The sequence below is a fragment of the Gopherus flavomarginatus genome, chromosome 5 (genome assembly GCF_025201925.1).
Source record: "Gopherus flavomarginatus isolate rGopFla2 chromosome 5, rGopFla2.mat.asm, whole genome shotgun sequence".
Taxonomy (NCBI): domain Eukaryota; kingdom Metazoa; phylum Chordata; order Testudines; family Testudinidae; genus Gopherus; species Gopherus flavomarginatus.
The window spans coordinates 87,105,887-87,133,665 of record NC_066621.1 but is presented as its reverse complement, the minus strand read 5'-3'; the positions used below and the strand labels follow the sequence as shown (position 1 = coordinate 87,133,665).

The window sequence follows — 27,779 nt, the reverse complement described above, 5'->3', positions numbered from 1 at the left end:
TATAGCGAAAGACATGGGCCTTCTCTAGTATCGAGTTGACACAGAGAGAATAGTCCAAAGACTGTTCACACTGCACAGCCAGGGAATGTGGACACCCTCCCATATTTTCTGCTCTCCTTGGGAACATGATCTCCACATGCGTTGGCTCCTTTATTGCCACTTTGCAGGTTATACACTATCACTTAGGTTAGCTGGGTGTTCTGACACCTTCCTCCATTCAGCAAACACCATGCTGTGAGCTGCAACAGCTAATGTGTTTGAGGGTGCTGACTCCTTCAGAGATGACACAGCAAAGTGGGAGCCCCAGACTTAGTATTCACCTTGCACTAAGTGCTTTATTCCCTGGATGGTGTAGTTACTCAAAGACAGACAGGACTGTTACAGCAGTTTAAATAAAATAAATTACAATACATAAATACCCTACCTACCAGCTCTTCTCAGCTGGGGCAGGTGCAGGGGCACAGGCAGGGGAGGATTTGAGCAAGCTTATTTTTATAACAGATTGCTGTAGGGCCAAGTCCATTCTGGTTCCATTAAGTGGAGCCTAACTCTTGGCTGCGTAGCATTGCCCAATTTAGCTCCAAACCTCAGATGAACTGCTCCAGGTGTTCTGCACCTCACAAACCTAGGGGAGGGGGAAAGACTCCCTGAGAATCAGGAGAGTGAAACCCCGGGGAGACAACTGGCCTGTGGGGCAGACCAAGGCAAACTATGAAACGCCAAACTCTGCTCCCCCCATTTAGGCCTCCAGGGCAGTGGAGACCAAACTGCTACAGTTCCATAATAGTCTGATTATCCAGTAATAATGCATACGGGAGGGGGATTATTTCCTGTAGGGGCAGAATTCAAGTGATGTTGACGCCACTGCTGCTATATTAATGCCTGCACTCTCACTACCGGTAACTGAGATTTAGTGAAGATAACTCTCACCCTTGCTTTCCCCCTACCCCCAACACTCCATCCTATCTAACACAGCAGCTAGGACACTATGTTTGTGGACCACAAGGTCTGTGGCCAGGGAATTTATATGCTGTGTTCTTCTCCTTAGATGATGTAATTATAGAGAGGGTGGTCCCAGGGAGACAGAATCTAGAGAGAGTCCTTCGAGAGGATAAACTAATACAACAGATGAGCCATACATCTATATTACCAACTACAACATGAGTACTACAATGGTGTAGTACTTGTTAACTGAAACTTTGTGTCCTTTTACTTTGGCATCTCTTGGACACTCCTCTGAGGAGAAAACACAGATGGTGTGAAGAGGACAACAGCTAGGTCTTTTCTAATTTTAGGAACTTCTCTCACTGTTCTAGCACAGGTGCAGCTCTGCCAGGAGTAATTATAGTAAAAGCACTAGTGTAGACCAGCTTCTAATCACCAGATTGTCTACACCAGGTCTGAGGAGTTACACAACAAAACACCCACTGTTGCTAGCACCTGTCCAACTGCACCAGAGTGAGATCAACAGTAGGAGAATTTCCTACCACTCTTTGAGTAGAGGAAGATTGAGTGGAGAGGTCTTCCAGGAGCATTCTTCCACTGGTTTGTCTGATTTGCCAGCAGAGGGCAGCATAACTCTAAAACTGGAAGTGGCCCCTGGATGAGAGCTGCCTCAGCTAATTAGGAGATAGGAGAATGGTTTTGTTTTGACTGGGATGGGATTGGTGGTCCTGGTAATGGTGTGGATGTACCTGTACCTAGATGCAGGTGCAGAATGGGTGGGCCCCATCTTCAGAAGCAATGCCCATCACTTTTCAGCATCTGGAATGAGGTGCTGTTCCCCCACATCCCCATCAGTCTAGGGGGAGCCAGGAGGAGGATTAGTTCTCAGAGGATTCTGTCTCGTCGGTGGAGCCATCGCTCTCTATATTCACTTTCTGGCGGTGGTGGAGAGGTTTCCAGGGGGAGCGGCGGGTAGGTAGGTTGGCAATATCCCCACTGGAGCCGGCTGGAGTGGAGATGGATAGCCCTGAAACCTGAGATAGTCTGAAAGAGAAATGACAAACCCCAGGTGGCCTAGATTGTCATATTCACCCCTTACCCAGCAGCTGGTCTGGAGCAAGCCCGGGATAGGATCACAGATCCAGAGCTGATCTCACAGAACTAGTCCTCTAACATGAAGAGGGATGCTTACAGCAGACCAGGGAATACTCTGCAGTGGCACCTGGCAGATGGACCCTGTCTGGGTTTTGATTTTGTGACTCCTTCCTCATGTTTCAATAGGTCAACCTCTTGGTCTAGGTGTCCCTAAATCTCTGTCAGAAGCTGGGACTGGATGGCAGGGGATGGATTACTGAATAATTGCTCTGTTCTGTTCATTTCCTCTGAAGCATCTGGCATGGGCCACTATCAGAAGACAGGATACTGGGCTAGATGGACCACTGGTCTGACCCAGTATGGCCATTCTTAGGTCCCTCTCCCCAAGTCACAGCCTATACTACCCCAACTGTCCTGCTATTTTCACCACTGCATAAGACTTGATCCTCCACAATAAAAGGTCCTTTGCTTGGGGTTCTCCACTGCCTCTGTGTCTCCCTGCAGACAGGTCTCTTCTCTGCATGTGAAGACCATCCCAACAACTTAGTCTGCTACACCTAGGAACACTCCACAAAAGGGCCTTTGCTGCCTATGCTGAAGGACTGCTCCACTGTCATACGGCAGGGTGAGAGGAAAGGGGACAGCTCCCAAACCCAGGCTTCCATCATGTTGCCTTAGATCTGCCACCTTCCTTCCCATTCTGGACAACTGCACTTACAGTTTCTCCAATTCCTGATCCATGGGAGGGTCGAGAAGCAGGTCTCCTTTATCTGGCAGAGCCCCTGGAAAACAGCAGCAACAAAACACTCAATGCAGAGTGTGGCCAGGTGGGAACAGGCTCCATGCACAACAGAGTTCAAGGACTCTATGGCACAGAGCTATTCAGTATCAGATCTACAGAAGAGAGGAGGCCCTCCTTCCCACCTGGTCCATAGTTGTATACTGTTCAGCCCAGCTCAGACCGAATGTAAGGTGTTGTCTGCCTAAGGCATGGGAATTTTTGTGACCTGTGCATGGCACACTCCACTGATGCGGCACAGCAGCCTTTTTCACAGTACAGCCATGTGTCAAATGTGTTTGCACAGTCACACTCACCAGGCTGCCTGACTGTACTGGTATCAGAGCATTCTGAGAAAATCCATGCAGCTACCCCAAAGTGCAGCAGCAGGGGACAGAATACCCAGAGGACATGCAAAGAGAGCAGGACTAGCAGTACATGGGGCAATGGACTCTGGGATGTCCTACCACACAGAGAGCTGAAGAAAAGGGGACCAGCCAAACAACTTACACAGGCATGATTGGGGGTCTCAGTCACTCTGCAAAATAACAGTACAAGAGCCTGGTCCACTGACAAATGCAGCACACAGTTAGCAGCTATGGTCACTATCAGGGCTGGCGCTTCCATTTAGGCGACCTAGGCAATCGCCTAGGGCGCCAGGATTATTCGGGGGCGGCATTTTGCCGGGGGGGGGGGGGAGGCAGCAGGCGGCTCCGGTTGACCTGCCGCAGGCATTCCTGCAGATGGTCCGCTGGTCCCGCGGCTCTGGTGGACCTCCCGCAGGCACGCCTGTGGCAGCTCCACCAGAGCTGCGGGAGCAGCGCGCCGGGTGGTGAAATGGCCATGCACCTAGGGCGCTAAAAACACTGGCGCCGGTCCTGGTCACTATCAGAGCATTGACCTTGTTCTGTGGTCACAACCCGGCTTCGGAGCAAAGTATGCCACTGACTGGTTACACACTCAATTAGCAGTTACAGCATACAGACAGGGCTGAATCTGAGCCGCTGAGATTTTCATAGATTCATAGACTCTAGGAATGGAAGGGACCTTGAGAGGTCATCGAGTCCAGTCCCCTGCCCTCATGGCAGGACCAAATATTGTCTAGACCATCCCTGATAGACATTTATCTAACCTACTCTTAAATATCTCCAGAGAAGGAGATTCCACAACCTCCCTAGGCAATTTATTCCAGTGTTTAACTACCCTGACAGTTAGGAACTTTTTCCTAATGTCCAACCTAAATCTCCCTTGCAGCAGTTTAAGCCCATTGCTTCTTGTTCTATCATTAGAGGCTAAGGTGAACAAGTTTTCTCCCTCCTCCTGATGACATCCTTTTAGATATCTGAAAACTGCTATCATGTCCCCTCTCAGTCTTCTCTTTTCCAAACTAAATAAACCCAATTCTTTCAGCCTTCCTTCGTAGGTCATGTTCTCAAGACCTTTAATCATTCTTGTTGCTCTTCTCTGGACCTTCTCCAATTTCTCCACATCTTTCTTGAAATGCGGTGCCCAGAACTGGACACAATACTCCAGTTGAGGCCTAACCTGCGCAGAGTAGACCGGAAGAATGACTTCTCGTGTCTTGTTTACAACACCTGTTAATGCATCCCAGAATCATGTTTGCTTTTTTCGCAACAGTATCACACTGTTGACTCATATTTAGCTTGTGGTCCACTATGACTCCTAGATCTCTTTCTGCCATACTCCTTCCTAGACAGTCTCTTCTCATTCTGTATGTGTGAAACTGATGGTTCCTTCCTAAGTGGAGCACTTTGCATTTGTCTGTATTGAACTTCATCTGGTTTACCTCAGACCATTTCTCCAATTTGTCCAGATCATTTTGAATTTTGACCCTGTCCTCCAAAGCAGTTGCAGTCCCTCCCAGTTTGGTATCGTCTGCAAACTTAATAAACGTACTTTCAATGCCAACATCTAAGTTGTTGATGAAGATATTGAACAGAGCCAGTCCCAAAACAGACCCCTGCGGAAACCCACTTGTTATACCTTTCCAGCAGGATTGGGTGCCATTAATAACTACTCTCTGAGTACGGTTATCCAGCCAGTTATGCACCCACCTTATAGTAACCCCATCTAAATTGTATTTGCCAAGTTTATCGATAAGGATATCATGCGAGCTAGGAGAGCAGATTTGTTGGTGCTTGTGGCAGCTTTTAGCTCAGGCCTGGGGCTAAACCATTCCGCACCCCGGAGCGCACCTCTAGTACATTCCCAGGGATAGGAAGGCTGTCAGGCCCAACCCTGGTTTTCTATGAGGTCTGAGAAACTGCAGATAAGTGGATGAGCCACACTCTGTCAGCAATTGGCCAGGGTGTGAGAGGGATGGGCCCAGTAGGATGGGTCAGAGATCATCTCCCCCATTTCTCACTGTAAGACCAGGATATAGACTAGAGCATGTTAACTAGGGCTGATATATCCCTACGCAGGATGAGGGACGTGCAGTGTGGTCAGGTGACTCTGCCTGTTGATGCTTCAGGGTTCACACTTAGGCCATGTCTACATCTAAAATTTTGCAGCGCTGGTTGTTACAGCTGTATTAGTACAGCTGTATAGGGCCAGCGCTGCAGAGTGGCCACACTTACAGCAACCAGCGCTGCAAGTGGTGTTAGATGTGGCCACACTGCAGCGCTGTTGGGCGGCTTCAAGGGGTTTCGGGGAACGCGAGAGCAAACCAGGAAAGGAGACCAGCTTCGCCGCGGTTTGCTCTCGCGTTCCGCGAACCACCCTGCAAACCGCAGGGAAGGAGACCTGCTTGCTCGGGTTCGGGGAACGCGAGAGCAAACCGGGAAAGGAGACCAGCTTCGCCGCGGTTTGCTCTCGCGTTCCGCGAACCACCGTGCAAACCGCAGGGAAGGAGACCTGCTTGCTCGGGTTCGGGGAACGCGAGAGCAAACCGGGAAAGGAGACCAGCTTCGCCGCGGTTTGCTCTCGCGTTCCGCGAACCACCCTGCAAACCGCAGGGAAGGAGACCTGCTTGCTCGGGTTCGGGGAACGCGAGAGCAAACCGGGAAAGGAGACCAGCTTCGCCGCGGTTTGCTCTCACGTTCCGCGAACCACCGTGCAAACCGCAGGGAAGGAGACCTGCTTGTTCGGGGAACGCGAGAGCAAACCGCGGCGAAGCTGGTCTCCTTCCCCGGTTTGCTCTCGCGTTCCCCGAACCGCCGAGCAAGCAGGTCTCCTTCCCTGCGGTTTGCAGGGTGGTTCGCGGAACGCGAGAGCAAACCGCGGCGAAGCTGGTCTCCTTCCCCGGTTTGCTCTCGCGTTCCCGGAACCACCCTGCAAACCGCAGGGAAGGAGACCTGCTTGCTCGGGGTTCGGGGAACGCGAGAGCAAGCCGGGGAAGGAGACCAGCTTGATTACCAGAGGCTTCCTCAGGTATGCTGGGATACCTGCTTATTCCACGGAGGTCAAGAAAAGCGCTGGTAAGTGTCTATACTTGATTACCAGCGCTGGATCACCAGCGCTGGATCCTCTACACCCGAGACAAAACGGGAGTACGGCCAGCGCTGCAAACAGGGAGTTGCAGCGCTGGTGGTGCCCTGCAGATGTGTACACCTCCTAAGTTGCAGCGCTGTAACTCCCTCACCAGCGCTGCAACTTTCTGATGTAGACAAGCCCAAAGTTACTGGGAAGGAGGGCAGGAGCCTGTTAGGAAGTCCTCTCTTCTAAATCTGTGGCTAACTCCCCCCATACACAGATCCAGGAAGGGTGTGGGCCAGGCCAACACAAAGAGGATAGGAACTGCCTTGCCCTGGCCAGGATACTGCCACAGAAAAACCCCAGGTATAAACAAGGCTTCAGAACAATTGCAGAGCTGGACCAATGGCTCAGTGGGGAGTGCTCTGCTGTGCATGAAACCTAGAGAAGCCACTGTCAGTGTCTTTGGGGTAAATGCTTTATACTAGGATGTGGGAGATCTGGATTTGGTTAATGGCCTTGGTTTCTTGTTCCCCTGGGAGGTAGGACCTGGGGATTCATGCACTCCTATGCAGGAGCCCTGAGAGAGGCATTCAGCTACTGCAGTGATAGGCCCCAAATAAGAACCCACACCAACAGACACCTGACTCTCAACTTATTCCAGTTTTGGGTCCGCCACAACCACCAGAGAAGCCAGATGCTCTAGTGTGCCTGTCACCATGACCGAGAAGCCCAGGAGTGCTCCAACCTGCTGCTTGCTATGGGCTTAATTAGAAGAATAAGTCAGATAAAGCCTGGGCTTGTTTCTGCATTTGCAGAATGTGTAGTGAGGTCTCTGGGGCACTTGAATTACTTGGACGCGTTGGTAAATAACACTCAAAGGGGTTCATGAATCAATATTGACACTGGAGTTAGGCGGCAGATTCCAATTTGCCTGACAAACTCATCAGTGGTGCCCCAGCCAGAATAAACCACTCTAATCCCCATCCCTATTCTACTAGCCAGGCATCCTGTGAGGCCCCAGTGAGACTAAAGAACACAGGGCCCTGATTGAAAGCTCCTTTGCCTCTGAAGCTCTTACCTGGAACTGCCCTTGCTGCAGGGCATTGGGGAGCCTGCGATCCCCGGCAGCCCAAAGACTATTCAAATCATTCCCAAGAAAGCTTAAAAGAGAGTAGGAGAAGAATCCTTCCTTGCCAAGATGCTGCACCTGTTAGACTTGTGGCTGCTACACCTCCCGTGAGAGGCCTCAGCAGGAGGCTGGCAGGGGGCCAGGGGCCAGGAGCCAGGGCTGTGTTAATGGAAAGGAAAACCCACAGACTTTGAACATGGTACAATGGAAGCTGTGGGCAGGGATTTCTCAGCCCATCTGTTTTCTTTCCACCTTGCTGGAAGTGGATTTCATAGAGCTAAGGGAAAAAAGGCTTGCTTGGTGCAATCACCTTCTCCAGTGAATACACTGCTTTCTAATTCTGTTTGCAGAGGGGATTGCTGGGTTGTATTCATGTCCCTTTGATATATAATCTCTGTGTTGCTGGGTAAACAGCCCTGCCTGAGAAGAATATTCACAGCTCAAATAGTCTATAGAGGGCGGAGGCTCAATGAGGGAGAAGACAATTCTGCTCTCTGCCAAGACACACACCTGTGAGAAGGAGCAGGCATTTCAGGCAAGGGAAGCTACTTTCCTCTGAGGCTCGTCTCTGAAGTATGGGGACTACTGGAGACTCAGCCCTAGAACTAGAGGGAGAAACTGTCCAATAGGATGGAAGTCCCGTTGATTGGGTCTCACCATGTGAAGGCTAAGAGGTGAGAGCCCCAGGCATCCAGATATTCCTCCTAGGCCCTGAGACAGCCCTGGGATTACAGATTCAGCCCTGCTAAACTCAGCCAACAAGTGAGCTCTCTGTTCGCTTTTGCAGGAAGGGAAGGGGAAGCACAAGCAAGGCACAGGAGCTCTGCATGGAATAAAGGGTTTGAAATCTATACAAATGAGGCATAGGCAAGGAGCAGTCCAGTTCCCCTGCTCTTGGATAACACTGACCTCTGCAACAGAGGAATGGGTCTGAGCTGGGAGAGCCAATGTGCTCTTCACCACCCGGGGCTGACATTTTACAGCCAACCCCCTTCTTCCCCGGGGTTCTAACCCAGTCTGGGGCAGAATTCTCCAGCAGCTTCACATCTGTTCACAATGGGAGGATATGACAACCTTAAATATGACCCTGAATAAGCCAACCAGTTCAGTTTTCCTTGTGCCTTTTTCTGATATTAAATTCAATGTATTTTACACTGGCCCCAGATTTTCAATATGGCACAGGTTTTTGTACTGACAACTGCCTTTGAGGGGTTATTTGGGAAAGCTGCAGGCTTAGGCAGTTGGGGTGGGAGACAGTTGGGAAGGTCTGGGAGATAGTTCGGTCTTTGGCCCCAAGGAGGTATTGGGGATGAGGATGCATTTTTTTCTTCCTTTTCACTTGTAGTCAAGGACGAAGATCATTTAAAATTTGGGGAAAAGGGGACCTGAACTCAGTTCCCCACCCTGGCAACTTCTGAGAGCAATGAGCTGTCTTACTTGCCCCTTAACGCAATACCCATGCCTTCCACATTAATGGATAAACACATTAAATAAGATGGACATTTCTGTTAAAATGATCAGCAAGTAAACAGTTAACAATATTGCTATTATAGGTGTCAATGTCAACATCTCAAATCTCAATACCTCCCTAGACCTATTGTTTCAGGCACTCTGCAGACTCAGACAGATGTTGCTGCATCGGACTATGTTTTCATTTGTTTCATAAGGTTTCATTTGTGACCACAAGAGAGGGAGACCTTTATTTTCAAAGACAATTTAAAATCTGCTGCATGATTCTACAGCAAATTCCACAAAAAATGCAGAACCAGGAAAAACCTAGGGCCATATCCACAGGGCTCTGTTCCTCCCCTTACCTAGGGCTCTGTTGATCCCATGATGCTTTGCAAGAGCCATAAGGAATCCATAGAAGGTCAGTCTCTGTACACTGCTCAGCACCTCTTTGACAAGGGCAGATGGGGGACAGCTAGATAGGGAAGAAGAAAGAGGAAAATAAAACCTGGCATGAGTCATAGAACATCATCATACTTCTAATTCCCTGATGTCTGACCACCCTGAAGCAGCCCTAACTGTGCTCCCTGACTGTGTCCTCCTGGAATGGATTGGGGGGGAGTAAACCCACTTCTACCTGTTGCCTTTTGCTAAGCAAGACTTTCAAGCTAGGGTAGATCCCCCAAATCAGCCATAATTTCCTCCAGTCCAAGGACAGGAGAAAGCCTTCTGGCAGGGCACTCCATCTACCTGGACATGTAGGAACCTGAGCAGATGAGGCTACAGAAATCTGTATCTGTAAGGCCTGGTGTTCTTCTATGCTGTGCTGAAGGAAATATAGTCGTGTAGACTGGGCACCAGACTGTGACTCTGGTGATATGGGTCTACTGCTTCCTCTGATATACTCCCTTGGGCAAGTCACTTGTTTGTTCTGTCTCTGAACTTCTCATCAGTACAATGGGCTAATTATAGTCCCAAGCTCCTGGGGCTGTTGTGAGAATAACTTCATTAATGTGCCTGGGTGCTCAGATACCAAGACAACGGGTACCACTCAAATACTTTCCATAACTAAAGCATTCTTCTAACAGCATCTTTGTGAGATGTGGCCCCTCCCTGCAGTGCTAGTTTGCTGCTGGAGCAGTACGCTTGAAAGCCTTTTGCTTCCCCACAAGCTGCCTGGTGTTATACTTAGGACCCAACCAAATTCACGGTCCATTTTGGTCAATTTCACAGTTATAGGATTTTAAAAATTATAAATTTAATTATTTCAGCTATTTAAATCTGAAGTTTCATGGTGTTGTAATGGTAGGGGTCTTGACCCAAAAAGGAGTTGTGAGGGGGTCAAAAGATTATTGTAGAGGAGGTTGTAATACCACTACCCTTACTTCTGCACTGCTGCTGGCGGTGGTGCTGCCTTCAGAGCTGGGCAGCTGGAGAGTGACGGCTGTTGGCTGGGAGCCCAGCTCTGAAGGCAGAGCTGCCACTAGTAGCTGCACAGAAGTAAAGATGGTTTGGTATGGTATTGCCACTCTTATGTCTGTGCTGCTGGTGGGACACTGCCTTCAGAGTTGGGCGCCCGGCTAACAGCTGCCACTCTCCGGCTGCCCAGCTCCGAAGGCAGCACAGAAGTAAGGGTGTCAATACTGCAATCGCCTTAAAATAACCTTGTGACCCACACCCCCTGCAACTTCCTTTTGGGTCAGGACCCCCAATTTGAGAAATGCTGGTTTCCCCTGTGAAATCTGTATAGTATAGGGTAAAAGTGCACAAAAGACCAGATTTCATGGGGGGAGACCAAATTTCATAGTCCATGACGTGTTTTTCATGGCAGTGAATTTGGTAGGGCCCTAGTTACACTGTACACTGCATCTTAGTGACTAGCTACTGCACCTATACAAACCTCTGCAAACTACTCTGATGCTAAGAGGCCTTTCCTACCACTTCTACCTCCAGGAAGTCAACAGTGTTTTGCTCATTCCCTATTATGAACACACTTTGCCCACTGAGCCTCTTCCATAGGCAAGGAGGTCAGGGCAGAAGAACAATCTCCAAAGGAAAGCATAGCCCCAATGGGAACCATTTACCTCGATGATCAGCTAACCCCCTCAGTGCTGATGTATGTGAAATAATTTCTCTTTCTTTGTTAGGCCTGTTACACAGAGTTCTCTCCCTTCACACCCACTGAAGGAGACTTAGAAGGGTTCATAGCTGATGCAAAGCCCTGTAGTTCCTCAGAGCTCCACCCTTCCTGAGATAATCTTCCAGGTACTGGCTGTGAGTCTGCCCCCACTTCTTACCTGTATTTTGACCTATCACACAGGGACTCTAGGCAGTGGTAGAACAGAGATGCCTCCACCCCATCAAGTGGGCTGCACTCACTCGGAGCCAGGCGTGAACGGTGCTGCCCAGAGGATGATGTTGGCACAATCACAGTGTTCGGATTCTTACCAGTCAACAGATCTTGATAAATGGCAGCAACACTATCTAGGAACTCTGCAAAGCAGGAGGATGGCTTAGCACTCAAGACTATGATAGAATTGACAGTTAGAACATTCACTTGATCTACCAGGTTCTGGCCAGAGCTGGGACTAAACTGTCATCTGCAGCTGTATGTAAGACCAGTATGACCTGAACAAATGTACAGCACTGAGGCATCCTGCCTGTTTACATCACATACCATACAGGCCCATGTGCTGCACAAAGGCATCTTCCATATAAACTGCAAGTGTGAAAAGCTGCAAGGGAACATACCCGAAGTTACTACAGGTAGCCACCCACTCTAATGTAGTTCATCTAAGGAGGAAAGGAAGCTACATGTGGGTAAAAAAGTAGGGTGTGGGAGCTAATGTTAATGCCACCCTGCCAAATTAGTTTCTAAACCACAAAAATCTCCACTCCCCTTCCATTTCCACTGAATGAAACATCACCCAAGTTAGGAACTGAATGTTAGGAATTGCAGTAGGAGCCGAGGGAGCGGGTTAGCCAGGCTCCAGTCTGCATCCCAGCCTGCCTCAGCACAGCTCCAAAGTAAATACTACATGGGATCTAAAAGAAAGGCCAGGATGGGCCAGAGCTAGAGCTGGCAGAAAGTGCTTTCCTCAGGCTCCCAGTTCTGCCCACTGTTTACTGCAAGAATCTAATTTTAAACAAGTTTGTTTATGGATGTGGTCAACAGTTTACAAATCTAGATTCCGCTTGGAGTGGTTTGCATGTGTGTGGGTTGATGGGAGAGTGTGTGCGAGTGAGTATGTGCACGGTGTGCATGTGCTAACAAAAATGGGGTGGTATGTTTTGGGTGTGTGTATGAAATGCACGTGTGAATGAGACTAAGACCATGTGTGTGTGGGGGCAATGGGGTGATTTCTGAGGCTGTGTTGAGGCTCTGTAGCTCACTGTGGAAATATCTGCTGTATCAAGGGAAGTTTTTCCAACCACATGCCATTTCTCAGACTTTTCCTATCCTTGACTCAGGACACTCCAAACCTATTTCAGTCCACCCGTCACAAAACTAGTACCCTGAGCTGCTTCACCTTGATGACATGGTCATGGATAATGCTGGGCTTCACAGAGGGAATTCACAGCAGGAAAGACCTCATCAGTAAGTATGCAGAGAAATAGTCTTGAAAAGGCAGATGTTTGTACTATGGACAGGGGCTGAATCTAACCGCACAGCTTGGAATATAGGAATTGCCATACTGCATTAGACTAGCAGGCCATCTAGTTCAGTATCCTGTCTCCAGCAGGGGCCAGTACCAGCTACTTCAGAAAAAGAAGTCCTGCAGTAGACAGTTATATGAAAATCTGCCCCCTAAGTCCGAATAGTTAGAGGTTGACATATGGCCCAAGGCTTAACAGTTTATATCCCTCATAAGGATCTTTTAAATATATACATATTTACCGTTATAACTCTCCATATTAACGTATAATTTCCTTTTGAATCCTGCCAAGCTCCTGACTTCAGTGATATTGTGTGTCAATGAGTTCCCCAGGCTGCGTGTGTGTTTTGTGTGAAAAGTATTTCCTTTTATTAGTTTTGAAAGAGTGCAAGAGACACTTGGGGGCTGAGAAGCTGCAACAGAAAGAGACAAGCTAGGGCAGATGGTGGAGGCACCAGCCTCCCAGCAAACTGGACTCACCTGAGTAGTAAAATTGTATCTGGAAGGCAAAGAGGAAATCAGAAAAAGACATCAAACAGTCCATGGCGTCATCCATGAGCACAATCCTGGGAGCAAGAGGAGGAGAGAGAGAACTCAGCAAACACAAGGTGACAACACTCTGCAACTTGCTCCTTTTTCTTATAATGGGTCAGAAAGTTCAGACCTTGGAAGAGGATGGTCCCTCAAGGGGAGCTTCCCAAACCCAGTGGGAAGAAGCCCATTAAGGGAAGTTGGGAACTCCCAGATCTGTGTGCATCACCAGGGGTGTCAGATGAGGAAAGCTTGGTAACTCAGACTCAGGGGAAGGCTCCTGTCTATTACTGCTAGTAGCTCAGCTTCCATGATTGTGAACAGGGCCTTTGTCTCAGAATGCAGAACAAATACCAAGCAGCAATTGATTCAAATTGCATAACAGGATGATGGGCTAATATGGAGACTCCTTTACACATCCAGGGCCTGATTCTCCTTTGACTTACACCAATGTTACACCAGTGTAACTTCATTGTCCTTAGTTCAGTTACTCCTGATTTATTCTATTTCAGATCAGAACCAGGCCTGCAATTTTTGTAAACCTGTGTGATTGCCAATATGCATTCCACCATGTCCATTTTCCATTCCAGGGTGAAGATGAAAACGATGAGAGACTCCTACTCCCAGGCCAAGCAAATCCCATTTCTATAAAAAGGGAAGTAGCATGCTGTGCACCTGGCACAAGGAGCCTCCTTACTGCACTATGTCTGAAAACTTCCTGCCCTCCCTCCCTCAGGTATGAGGTTGTTTCTCCCTGAATGTCATCATGACAGGTCTCTTGGAGACTGACCCCTCTTTGGGCAGGGACAATATCTTCTTTCTTTCTGCAAAGCACCAGGCACAGATATGGAGCTATATACACCACGTGTTGCATCATACATCATAAATACAGGCAATATCAACCAAGGCCATGGAGGCTGTAAGGATGGGGCTGAAATGGCAGCAAAGTAAACTCCTTTTAGGGACACCTCTGTTCAGGGGAAACTCTGGATTCCAGAGCCATGCAAGAACAAAGGCCAGCAGGGGCTCAGAGGTGAAACCCCAGGAACAATACTCTTACCACTGCTGCTATGCGAGGAGAAAGAGGCCAGACTCTGAAGGTGGGAAGGTAGAGGCGGGAGTCTGACAAAGAGAGAGGAACCAGCAAAGAAAGAGGAGAGAAAGCTAAGCTCCGATACCCAGGTCGGCCTGGGAGTCCTCAGTGTGCACTAAGGGGCTCGGGGAAGAAGCTCTAGGAAGCTGTGTGGGAGGTTGAGTTTAAAGAGCTATAGGACCCGTCTGTGCAAGAGGCTTCCCTCCCTGCCACTTGGACCCGCTCAATTCACTGTGGCATAACAAGCATGCATGCAGAACAGCTTGAATTAATTACCTCAAAGAAGAAACACTGGGGCTAAGAGGGTCCCCAGGAGAAAAGTCACTGTTTAAAACAAAACCCTTTGAAGATGTCAAAGTGCTTCTAATTTATTTATTATGTCCCAGAAACCTCCTCCTGTCTAGAGCAGCAGTAGCTTCAGTTCTTAATTCTCACTAATAAGCATGTTCCCGAGATTGTCAGTGGCCACATCAAGGAGATGGCTTTGAAGCTGGCAGGCAGAGCATCTTCATCTCCCAGGCAATGCAGCTCAGCCACTGGCATTTCAAACCACTCTTCAAGCACTGGAAACGCTACAGGCCACATCACTTAGAAGTGGGACTCCCTCCCTTCACATCCTGATCTTCATGCCAGACAACCTCAACACCCCGACACCAACGCTTTTGCTAATACAATTCTCCTTCCTGCACAAGGTGGGCAATGGTAGGAGTATGCTATGCACATTTTCTGTGGAGAGGGGATACCACATCACCTCTGTGACATCCAACTCATTTCACTTGTGAAATCTAAAGCTGCAGTGTCAGTGCCTGAGCCCGTGCAGCAGCAAGACTCTCTCCCCGACTTACAGAAGTGCAGCAGGGAGTTGGTATTAGTTTGGGAATTTGCTGAGATGTTTGTGGCTGTTAAATAAGGACACAAAGCCAGGATATAAAATTCTGCTGCCTGAATCTGAAGAGGGAAGTGTCTGACTGGAAGCAGGTGCACTCTGGTGCTGGGTTACTGACTCCAGTTGTCCATGGTGTCTGCAATCCAGAGAGACCGAGAAATGTGTAAATCCAATACAATCACTTTACTGGCCTGCAGCCCTGCTATGTCCCCAAACAACCAGCTGACTGCACAGCTGGGAAGCTAGGAAAGAACCATCAGCAACATGTCTGCGCATCTCTCCTAAAGTGCTTGGTGAGACGAGAATCTCAGCCACAAAGGGTCTGTAACCCAGGCAGCATGCCCTGAATTTGGAGCCAGGTCTGACAGTCTGAAAAAGGGACTCCTGGGAGCTCTATTGGGGGTTATTTTGGGGGAGATTCTTCATTCTCTCTTTCTGTTGTTTGAACTGGACTGTAAGCTCCTCAGGGCTTTTTACATGTGTGAGTGGTACTTTGCACACTTTAGAGAACTCAGGTCCAGATCCTCAGATTTTAGGTGCCTAATTCCCATTGATTTTCATGGATATTAGGAGCCTAAATACCTTTGTGGATCTGGCCCTCAGTGAATCATAATAATCACAATAATGAAGATCAAGGGAACAAACTCTTTGGAAAGGGATGAAGAAAAGTGCCTCCAACTGAGGGACCTTGTGATGGGTGTACCAGGCTATCAAGGTTCAAGTGGGTTTGTTGGGTAGGAGGGCCTTGTTACTCTGCCAATGAAGGAACTCTCTGACCTGCTGATTGTGGTTAGGATCTCAGAAGCCCAGTCCAGCCAGTGAGGCCCCAGGAAGGGCTCTAGCCCAGACTAGTGGGAAGGAAGATTCCTCTCAGTTTTGACTGTGCACTTATCTTTGCTGCTATTAAAGACTAACAGACACAGTGGGTTGGTCTACATTGTAGAGTAAGCCCAGGGTTTGAACTCAGGCTCAAGCCTAACACCTCCCTTCCATCTACACAAAATTGGGTTAACTCAGGGCTTGGACCCAACATTCCAGGACACCCTGGGGGCAGAGGGTCTCAGCCCAAGTCAAACTGGGACCCAGAATTCAGGCCCTGTTGCTTTACAGTGTAAATGTAGCCCCACTGGACTCGTGCCCTGGGAGTCTGCCCAAAGTATACCACAATCACCTTCCTTTGTCCTCTGGACAGTCTTGGAAGGGTGCTAAGAAGTCTAAGATATGGGTGGTTGGGACTCAGGCCCACATAATGCAGTGTAGATGCCGGAGCCCCAGCTTGGGACCCAGGATTCAACAATTCCTAACCTGGGATTCAAATTAATGTAGATCCTCAAGTCCTAAGTTAACAAACTCAAGGTTTGCTAACTTGAGTTCTAATAACCCTGGGCTTAAACTGCAGTGCAGACATACCAAATTTGCCTAAGGCAGAGGGGGCTTGGGTCTCATGGGGTTAGATTTGCTTTCTGCTGTTAAGACCTTAAAATACACAGAGCATCCTAAAATATCAAAAACCAAAATGGAGAGGTTTTTTTTAAATTAAGCATAGGATCTGATGCCTCTCTTTTGAGAAGGGAAGTGTGGGCTCAGATACAGTCCCTGGCTCATGATCTCAAACAAGAAAATCTCTCTTCTTCACACCTTTCTCCAAGTCAAAGACTCTGCAAACTAGACAACACCTCTGAAGACAAAATCCTTTAACTTGTCAGTGGCTAATGCCCTGCTGAACACGAGCGCATCCAAGGCATCTGACTAAGGTATATAGCCACTAGTGTGGTTCTGCCTTGGATGTGCCAGAGGCATATGCACTGCATCTCGAACAGAGGAACTGTGTTCCTTGTGTTTTGATGCCAATAAAACCTGTATTGTTGTTGCCTCTGTTCTTCTGTCCTGACCTCTTTCCTTTCCAATGTTTGTTATCAGTGCATAGCAACAGCTCCTGGAAGAGCAGAGCATGCAGTGCCATGAGATCATCTCAGCCATACAGCTATGAGGTTACCATGAGAATGTTCTCTTACTAACAGTGCCTATGATTTCACAGTCCCCAGCTTTAACAATGAATGCTGTTACTGCCACCACCACTGCTGTATTCACTCCTCTTCTCAAAGCAAAGCAATCACAGAGCTGTCTGGGTGCTCAGACTGAAAGGGGCCAATCTCACAGGTCTGTCCGTGACACCCACACCCTGCAAGGAACCAATCAAATGGGACAGGAGAAATAATCCACTGAAATTTGTATGCAGTGTAGTTGTAGATATGTTGGTCCCAGGATATTAGAGAGAAGGTAGGTGAGGTAATATCTTTTATTAGACCAACTTCTGTTGGTGAAAGAGACAAGCTTATTTAGCTGCGACACTCTGAATTAGTTTTCCAGACCTGAAGAAGAGTCCCATGTAAGCTGAAAAGCTTCACTTTCTCACCAACAGAAGTTGGTCCAATAAAAGATAATGCCTCATCCACCTTGTCCCACTGAAATTTGTCTTTTTAAACCGTAGAAGCTAAAGGGCAGAGTGGGTAGAGCAACATAACTAGAGGGGAATTCAGACAGAGACTGAAAAAAGGGATGCAGATGTGGAGGAAAGAGCAAGTTGGTTTTAGATTTAAAACAAGTTTTATTGCACTCACTTAACTAGATTATCGTGTAACAACAAACTAATAATAATAATGTGTGTCAGGAAGGAAGTGAGGTCATCCCCACCTGAGCCTGGGTGCCTCAGCCAGAGATCTCATTTCTCCTGCACACCTGTTACAAAACCCCAGCCTGTCTGTGTCTAAGACATACACACAACAGTGCAGTTATGGGAAGCCTGCCCCTGAATGGGGCCTCTAGTTTACAACAGCCTTGCGGATTAAATTCCTTTTCGCAAACATCATAACATGTAGACGCACTGAAATCTCACTTTTATGCCCTGTCCCAAATCTCTGCTCAGCTCAGCTGGAATCTGTGGAATACAGGCCCATGCATAGGACAGTGCTTTTGTACCTCCATGAAAGGCAACGGCAGCAGATATGTCCTTGCTCTACAGTTAGTGCTCCATCATGGTCTAATGCTGGAGGCCAGAGACTTACATTCAGGGGAGCCAGGAAAACCAGGATTCCTCACCAATGAGCCAGAGGGAGCAGTGCTGCTCTACTTCTAGTTTTAACTGGACCTAACACAGCATTAACTGCACTTCAGTTGTGACAGCAGCACCCTGGGAGCCAGCGAGGCACTCAAAGGAGCCCAGCAATGTGGAAATATTGGCAGATGAGAATACACATCTCTTGCTTCCTCGCGTTCTCTCTCTCTCTTTTTTTTTGGGGGGGGGGCGGGGAATATATATTTTTCATGGGAATATGATGCTGGTGAAGGCACTAGACCAGGGGTAGGCAACCTATGGCACACGTGCTCGGCACACAAGCTAATTTTCAATGGCACTCACACTGCCCTGGTCCTGGCCCCCAGTTTGGGGCCTCTGCATTTTAATTTAATTTTAAATGAAGCTTCTTAAACATTTTAAAAAATCTTATTTACTTTACATACAACAATAGTTTAGTTATATATTATAGACTTATAGAAAGAGACCTTCTAAAAATATTAAAATGTATTAGTGGCACGCGAAACCTTAAATTAGAATGAATAAATGAAGACTCGGCACACTGCTTCTGAAAGTATCAGAGGGGTAGCCGTGTTAGTCTGGATCTGTAAAAGCAGCAAAGAATCCTGTGGCACCTTACAGACTAACAGATGTTTTGGAGCATGAGCTTTCGTGGGTGGATACCCACTTCGTCAGATGCATGTAGTGGAAATTTCCAGGGGCTGGTATATATATGCAAGCAAGAAGCAAGCTAGAGATGTCGAGGTTAGTTCAATCAGGGAGGATGAGGCCCTGTTCTAGCAGTTGAGGTATGAAAACCAAGGGAGGAGAAACTGGTTTTGTAGTTGGCAAGCCATTCACAGTCTTTGTTTAATTCTGAGCTAATGGTGTCAAATTTGCAGATGAATTGAAGCTCAGCAGTTTCTCTTTGAAGTCTGGTCCTGAAGTTTTTTTGCTGCAGGATGGCCACCTTAAGATCTGCTATTGTGTGGCCAGGGAGGCTGAAGTGTTCTCCTACAGGTTTTTGTATATTGTCATTCCTAATATCTGATTTGTGTCCATTTATCCTTTTCCGTAAAGACTGTCCAGTTTGGCCGATGTACATAGCAGGGGGGCATTGGTGGCATATGATGGCATATATTACATTGGTGGACGTGCAGGTGAATGAACCGGTGATGGTGGGGCTGATCTGGTTAGGTCCTGTGATGGTGTCACTGGTGTAGATATGTGGGCAGAGTTGGCATCGAGGTTTGTTGCATGAATTGGTTCCTGAGTTAGAGTTACTATGGTGCGGTGTGCCGTTACTGGTGAGAATATGCTTCAGGTTGGCAGGTTGTCTGTGGGCGAGGACTGGCCTGCCACCCAAGGCCTGTGAAAGTGTGGGATCATTGTCCAGGATGGGTTGTAGATCCCTGATGATGCGTTGGAGGGGTTTTAGCTGGGGACTGTATGTGATGGTTTTAGCTGGGGACTGTATGTGATGGCCAGTGGAGTCCTGTTGGTTTGGTTTCTTTCTTGGGTTTGTCTTGCAGTAGGAGGCTTCTGGGTACATGTCTGGCTCTGTTGATCTGTTTCCTTATTTCCTCGTGCGGGTATTGTAGTTTTGAGAATGCTTGGTGGAGATTTTGTAGGTGTTGGTCTCTGTCTGAGGGGTTAGAGCAGATGCGGTTGTACGTCATTGCTTGGCTGTAGACAATGGATCGTGTGGTGTGCCCGGGATGGAAGCTGGAGGCATGAAGGTAGGCATAGCGGTCGGTAGGTTTTTGGTATAGGGTGGTGTTACTGTGACCATCACTTACTTGCTTCGTGGTGTCTAGGAAGTAGACCTCCCATGTAGATTGGTCCAGGCTGAGGTTGATGGTGGGGTGGAAGCTGTTGAAATCATGGTGGAATTTTTCCAGAGTCTCTTTCCCATGGTTCCAGATGATGAAGATTTCATCAATGTAGTGTAGGTAGAAAAGGGGCGTGAGTGGACAAGAGCTGAGGAAGCATTGTTCCAGGTCAGCCATAAAAACGTTGGCATATTGTGGGGCCATGCGGGTGCTCATAGTGGTGCCACTGATCTGGAGATATATATTGTCATCAAATTTGAAATAGTTGTGTGTGAGGATAAAGGCACAGAGCTCAGCAACCAGTTGTGCTGTGGCATCATCAGGGATACAGTTCCTGACAGCTTGTATTCCATCTGTGTGGGATGTTTGTGTAGAGAGCCTCTACATCCATGGTGGCTAGGATGGTGTTTTCTGGAAGGTCACCAATGCATTGTAGTTTCCTCAGGAAATCAGTGGTGTCACGGAGATAGCTGGGAGTGCTGGTGGCATAGGGTCTGAGCAGAGAGTCTACATATCCAGACAGTCCTTCAGTGAGAGTGCCAATGCCAGAGATGATGGGGCGTCCAGGATTTCCGGGTTTGTGGGTCTTGGGTAGTAGATAGAATAACCCTGGTTGGAGCTCTAAGGTATGTTGATTTATTCCAGTGTTAGTGTAGGGAGTGTCCTGAGTGTTCCTAACACCAGAATGTAATATGTAATATTATGTAATATACGTCATCATATGCCAGCAATGCCCCTCTGCTATGTACATCGGCCAAACTGGACAGTCTTTACGGAAAAGGATAAATGGACACAAATCAGATATTAGGAATGACAATATACAAAAAACTGTAGGAGAACACTTCAACCTCCCTGGCCACACAATAGCAGATCTTAAGGTGGCCATCCTGCAGCAAAAAAACTTCAGGACCAGACTTCAAAGAGAAACTGCTGAGCTTCAGTTCATCTGCAAATTTGACACCATCAGCTCAGGATTAAACAAAGACTGTGAATGGCTTGCCAACTACAAAACCAGTTTCTCCTCCCTTGGTTTTCACACCTCAACTGCTAGAACAGGGCCTCATCCTCCCTGATTGAACTAACCTCGTCATCTCTAGCTTGCTTCTTGCTTGCATATATATACCTGCCCCTGGAAATTTCCACTACATGCATCTGACAAAGTGGGTATTCACCCACGAAAGCTCATGCTCCAAAACGTCTGTTAGTCTATAAGGTGCCACAGGATTCTTTGCTGCTTCTGAAAGGTTGCCAAACCCTGCACTAGACTGACACGTAGAGATTGAACACTTCTTCATCCACAGACCAGAAAGAACACAGGCAGCAGCCAATGTCCTGCCAGTGTGCCTATACGCTGACCTGGAAGGGCAGGGAAGAGAGTTCAGCCTCCCTGACCTCTCTCTGTTACAAGCAAAGAGACCATTTATTTCTTTGACCTTATTGTTAACATGTAGATATGCTCACTGGGATCTGGACTGACACCCCCTCCCCATCTCACCTAGAAAGGCCAGATGGTTAATAATGAATAATATGGTCTGGATTGGAACCAGTGAATGAGAAGTGGAGGGCTTCATATCATGTTACCAATGTCCCGAGACATCTGCCCCCTTTAAATCTTGTCTAGGGTCTGAAAATAAATTGTTTTAAAACAGATTGGCTAACATGTTTCTAACTAACATGATTTTAAACAATATTGCAGAAAGGGTTTAGTATAATGTGTAGCTGGTTGTGATCAACCTTAGAAGGGGTAGAAACACATTTTAAAAGATGTTAAATACAATAATGTTTAAAATCGTGTTAGTTAAAATATGTTAGCTACCACTGCTTTATACACAACTTATTTTCTGAGTGTAGACAAAGTCAGAGACTGCAGTGTTGATATATTAGCATCATGCTGGTTTTTCGTTCCCAGCATATCCTAACAAACCACTTCTATTTGCTAAGGAAAGCTCCCCTTCTCAATCACAAATCTTGGTTCCTCTCGCCCTAAAAGCATTCCGACCTTATCTCTAAGGGTAGGTCTACACTGTAGCTGAAGGTGTAATTTCCGTCTTGGGCAGATGTACACATGCTAGCTTAGATACAGCAAGTGCGCTAAAAGTAGCAGTGTAGCTGCTGCTATCGTGTGTACTTCTAGTTGAGCTAGAAATTATACCTCCAGCTGCAGTGGAGACATACTCTAAATGTCCTTACTCACATTTTAACCCTTTCAGCACCAGGGACTAAAGCCATTGTAGGGCTGATCTACCTATCAAGAGAGAAATGAAGACCCACCTTGCTGCCTTCTGAGTAAGTTCCATTGGGAAGTCAGGGCAGAGCAGCTGCAGCAGACAGTGGTACTCCTTCGCTGTCAGCAAATCTGCAGCAGAAATAGACAGGAGAGCATCAGAATTATTTCTGAGATTGTTCCTTCCCTTCCCGCCCTCCATGCCCAGGCAATATGTCTGCTCTTATTCTCTTCAGGAGTCAAGATTGATAAGGTTGGTATTCAGGACAAAGGAACTGCCATTATTTTTGTAGAGATGCCTTTTAGATGGAGAGTCCAGCAAAGCAGGCAGTCAGGAAGAGGCATGGCAAAAGGAGAGAGCTACTGAAGTGAATCCAGCAGACAGAACTGGTAACAGGTAGAAAGTAATTCAGGGAGAAAAGGGGTAATAAAGCAGGGGAAGCTCAAGTGTCAACTCAAGTTCATTTAATTAGCTGGAAAAGAGAACCATTTCAAAGCTACTTAAATTTGCTGAAATTCATTGGCACGGCAACATTCACCACAACATGCCTGAAAACCATCCACAGAACATCTGGTAGCAGTATGGAGGGCTATGGAGTATAAACCCACAAACATTATTATTTTGGCATCCAATAATGCAGCTGGATAGCTTCTTTAGGAATAGCAAGTACAAATCTGGTCACTGTATTATAGGACACACAAAGCAGAGATCCAAAATATACAAGAAGGGCAACCAAATGATTCATGTTTTAGGGAGCTGCTTTGAAAGACACTGGTCAAAAATGGTCTCTGTGGTTCAGCAGGAGGAGATTGAGAGAGGTGAATCTCAAGGAGGTTTATAGGATCCCAAGGGAATGGAAACACAGTGATGTCAAAAAGCTCTACATGATTGTATGTTCACAGTCCAAAAGTCTGTGGACTAAAGTTAAGGAGCGGACTAGCTGAACAACAGCAATTTTACAGTATTTCCACTTACAGAAGTATGCAAAGTATGGAAGAAAGAGCCAGTGGTAGAATTAGAGCCAAGCAGCAGTCAGGAAGGGAATCCAAAGGGCAAAGGCATGAGCACTGTAGTACAGGGCTTGGGCTCTTTTACCACAGTTAGCTGTTAGCTCTCTGTAGCCCACAAAACTTCTGATCCAAATATTCAGCTGATGCATTTTCTAATAAATGGCCTCTCCCTTATCCCTGATGATGGCCCCAAGCTCCCTCATCAAAGGTTCCGGAAAGCCTGACAGCCTCACAAGACAAGAGAGACAAAGGGAAAATTCTACTGATTCTCTGGACATCAAAGAGGCAGATGTGGTTTCACTGTAGTGCCTCAGGCAGCTAAATGGATATTTTCCTATATTCAAGAATGACTAAAGACACATTCCTGGGGGACTCTCAGCAAAATCAGATCCCAACCTTTTCCCTTAGCTCCCCCTTACTGGGGGTGGGGGTTTGTCCTAACAGATTTCCCATTTTTCTTCTCAATTTAAGAATCTCTTTCTTGCTGAGAAAGGCTGGCTGATGCCATCAAAACTCCTCTGCATCCACTAATTAGGGTTACTAGAGAGTCGTGTTAGGTGCTGACTTTTCCCAGGGGCATAACATGCAGTGCTCCAAGGGAATATAGACCTTCCTGTGTAGCACCTGAGAAATGGCACCTGCTTCAGCTTCCTTCCACAAAGCAGCTCCTCTAGGTTCAAATACAGACACTTTCTGTTTGTGACTGGGTAGGCCACTGGGTTTGATGCCACAGTTGCACCGTCACAGTTGACGTGGTGTTGGGCCCCAATCACACCGGTGGGACCTGGGCGAGGAGCTAAATGGTCCCTCCATACCGGAGGCATCCTCTTCCAGCAACCACAGAGGAGCCATCAATACCTAGGTGTGCCTGCTAACGGTTGCCGTCGGAGACCAGTGACCGGAGCAGGATGAGTGGTGTGGGTACTGGGGCGAATGGTAGCGGCATCTGGGAGACCGGAGCCTGCATGGGGATCATTCCCATGTGGCAGGTGACGGGGATCTTCAATAGGAAGCCAGCCGGTAGGAGGACAAGCGGAGCCAGTAACACGGAGACTGATGTCAATCTCTAGGTGAACCACGCCTGGGTGGCAGCGACCGCAATCATGGTGCCAGTGACTGGGGATAAACCCCAGAGGATCTGGGCTGTGGCTCCGGGGATTTGGGTCCCTGGGGTGAGGAGCACTGTCTCGTCTCAGAGGATTGTTGGCGATCCACTATCTCCCCAGGAGTCACAGTGGCTGGCTTGCCCTCTGGGGGAGCCTTTGCCGCATCCTGCTACTTCTGTTGTGTTGATGGCACCATTTGAGGCCTCTGCTTTCTCTGCGCCGGGGAGGCCTGGGCAGGTGCCAGTGCCGGCAGGAGCTTGTGTCCCATACCAATCTCTTGAGTCATAGAATCATAGAATATTAGGGTTGTGTCCCATACCAATCTCTTGAGTCATAGAATCATAGAATATTAGGGTTGGCAGAGACCTCAGGAGGTCATCTAGTCCAATCCCTTGCTTAAAGCAGGACTAACACCAACTAAATCAGACAAGCTAAGGCTTTGTCAAGCCGGGCCTTAAGCACCTCTAAGGATGGAGAGTCTACCACCTCCCTGGGTAACCCATTTCAGTGGTTCACCACCCTCCTAGTGAAATAGTGTTTCCTAATATCGAACCTAGATCTCCCGCACTGCAACTTGAGACCATTGCTTCTTGTTCAGTCATCTACCTCCACTGAGAACAGCCTAGCTCCATCCTCTTTGGAACCCCCCTTCAGGTAGTTAAAGGCTGCTATCAAATCCCCCCTCACTCTTCTCTTCTGCAGACTAAATAATGCAAGTTCCCTCAGGCTCTCCTTGTAAGTCATGTGACCCAGCCCCCTAATCATTTTCATTGCCCTCCACTGGATTCTCTCCAATTTGTCCACATCCCTTCTGTAGTGGGCGGGGGGGGGGGTGACACCAAAACTGGATGCAATACTCCAGGTGCCGAATAGAGGGGAATAATCACTTCCCTCAATCTGCTGGCAATGCTCCTACTAATACAGTCCAATATGCCGTTGGCCTTCTTGGCAACGACGGCACACTGCTGACTCATATGCAGCTTCTTATCCACTGTAATCCCCAGGTCCTTTTTTGCAGAACTGCTGCTTAGCCAGTCGGTCCCCAGCCTGTAGCAGTGCATGGGATTCTTCCTTTCTAAGTGCAGGACTCTGCACTTGTCTTTGTTGAACCACATCAGATTTCTTTTGGCCCAATCCTCCAATTTGTCTAGGTCACTCTGGACCCTATCCCTACCCTCCAGCGTATCTACCTCTCCCCCCATTGTAGTGTCATCTGCGAACTTACTGAGGGTGCAATTAATCCCATTATCCAGATAATTAATAAAGACGTTGAACAAAACTGGCCCCAGGACCGACCCCCTGGGGCACTCCGCTTGATACAGGCTGCCAACTAGACAGCAGGCCGTTGATCACTATCTGCTGAGCCCGACAATCTAGCCAGCTTTCTATTCACCTTATAGTCTATTCATCCAATTCATACTTTTTTAACTTGCTGGCAAAAATACTGTGGGAGACCGTATCAAAAGCTTTGTTTAAGTCAAAATATATCACCACTGTCCAGCACTTTCCCCATATCCACAGTGCCAGTATCTCATCATAGAAGGTAATCAGGTTGGTCAGGCATGACTTGTCCTTGGTGAATCCATGTTGACTGTTCCTGATCACCTTCCTCTCCTCCAAGTGCTTCAGAACGGATTCCTTGAGGACCTGCTCCATGATTCTTCAGGAGCCTGAAGTGAGGCTGACCAGTCTGTAGTTCCCCAGGTTCTCTTTCTCCCCTTTTTAAAATATGGGCACTATATTTGCCTTTTTCCAATAGTCTGGGACCTCCCCCAATCGCTACAAATTTTCAGAGATAATGGCCAATGGCTCTGCAATCACATCAGCCAACTCCCTCAGCACCCTTGGATGCATTAGATCTGGACCCATGAACTTGTGCACGTCCAGCTTTTCTAAATAGTCCTTAATCTGTTCTTTCACCACTGAGGGCTGCTCACCTCCTCCCCATACTGTGTTGCCCAGTCCAGCAGTCTGGGAGCTGACCTTGTCTGTGAAGACCGAGGCAAAAAAAGCATTGAGTACTTCAGCTTTTTCCACATCATCTGTCACTATATTGCCTCCCCCATTCAGAAAGGGTCCCACACTTTCCCTGACCTCCTTCTTGTTGCTAACACACCTGTAGAAACCCTTCTTGTTACTATTTACATCCCTTGCTAGCTGCAACTCCAATTATGCTTTGGCCTTCCTGATTACACCCCTGCATGCTCAAGCAATATTTTTATACTCCTCCCTAGTCATCTGTCCAAGTTTCCACTTCTTGTAAGCCTCTTTTTTGTGTTAAACTCACCGAAGATTTCACCGTTAAGCCAAGCTGGTTGCCTGCCATATTTGCTATTCTTTCTGCACTTTGGGATGGTTTGTTCCTGCACCCTCAATAAGGCTTCTTTAAAATACACCCAGCATTCCTGGACTCCTTGCCCCCTCATATTAGCTTCCCAGGGGATCCTGCCCATCAATTACCTAAGGGAGTCAAAGTCTGCTTTTCTGAAGTTCAGGGTCCGTTTTTGGCTACTTTCCTTTCTTACTTTTGTCAGGATCCTGAACTCAACCATCTCATGGTCACTGCTGCCTAAGTTGCCACCCACTTCTACTTCTTCTACCAATTCTTCACTTTTTGTAAGCAGCAGGTCAAAAGGAGCATGGCCCCTAGTCAGTTCCTCCAGCACTTGTACTAGGAAGTTATCCCCAACGCTCTCCAAAAACTTCCTGGATTGTCTGTGCATTGCTGCATTGCTCTCCCAGTGATGTCAGGGTGATTGAAGTCCTCCATTAGAACCAGGGCCTGTGATCTGGAAACTTCAGTTAGTTTTCTGAAGAAAGCCTCATCTACCTCATCCTTCTGATCGGGTGGTCTATAGCATGCACCCACCACAACATCATCCTTACTGCGCTCACCTCTAAACTTAACCCAAAGACTCTCAACAGGCTTTTCTCCAGTTTCAAACTGGAGCTCTGAGCAATCATACCGCTCTCTTACATACAATGCAACTCCTCCACCTTTCCTCCCACACCTGTGCTTACTGAACAGTTTATACCCATCCATGACAGTGCTCCAGTCATGTGAACTGCCCCACCAAGTTTCTGTTATTCCAATCACATCATAGTTCCTTGATTATTCCAGGACTTCCAATTCTCCACGCATTCACCTCCACAATTCAACGGTCCCTACCTGGGCCTTTTCCTTCAACAGGAGTCAACGATGGACCTTCCAAGGGGCTCAGATCCCCAACAGGAGAAGTGTGCACTTGCGGCTCCTGTGTGGCCAGGCGGACCGAACTAGGTCCCTGGCCCAAAGACCCTTGGGCCTTTTTGCCTGGTGCTGGGGAGCTGTGCTTCGACACCTAGGCACCAGAGATGTTGATTGGTGCCGGGTGGAGCCTGATGCTAGGGGTGTGCTATGCACCAATGCTGAGGTGCTCACCGATTCTTGGTGGGAGGGCTTGGAAGCTGGGCAAAGGCTGACTCCATAAGAAGGGCTCCGAGTTGGATATCCCACTCCTTCTGAGTTCGTAGCCAAAAGTTTTTACAAATAC

General features: G+C 47.8%; 1 protein-coding gene across 3 annotated transcripts in view; it reads right to left on the bottom strand.

Annotated features, from left to right (window-relative positions):
• Positions 1-309: 309 nt before the first annotated feature.
• CSTPP1 (centriolar satellite-associated tubulin polyglutamylase complex regulator 1) overlaps positions 310-27,779 on the bottom strand; it is a 160,700-nt gene continuing 133,230 nt past the window's right edge. For 2 of the 3 annotated variants that reach the window (XM_050955456.1, XM_050955455.1), the window contains 6 exons: positions 22,177-22,261; positions 12,971-13,056; positions 11,132-11,327; positions 9,200-9,309; positions 2,759-2,822; positions 310-1,989 (listed from right to left, as the gene is read on the bottom strand). In XM_050955456.1, the coding sequence (XP_050811413.1) occupies positions 1,824-1,989; positions 2,759-2,822; positions 9,200-9,309; positions 11,132-11,327; positions 12,971-13,056; positions 22,177-22,261 (707 nt within the window). In that variant the 3' untranslated portion in view covers positions 310-1,823. The remainder of the gene's footprint in view (positions 1,990-2,758; positions 2,823-9,199; positions 9,310-11,131; positions 11,328-12,970; positions 13,057-22,176; positions 22,262-27,779) is intronic. The other variant, XR_007774680.1, reaches the window with a different exon arrangement.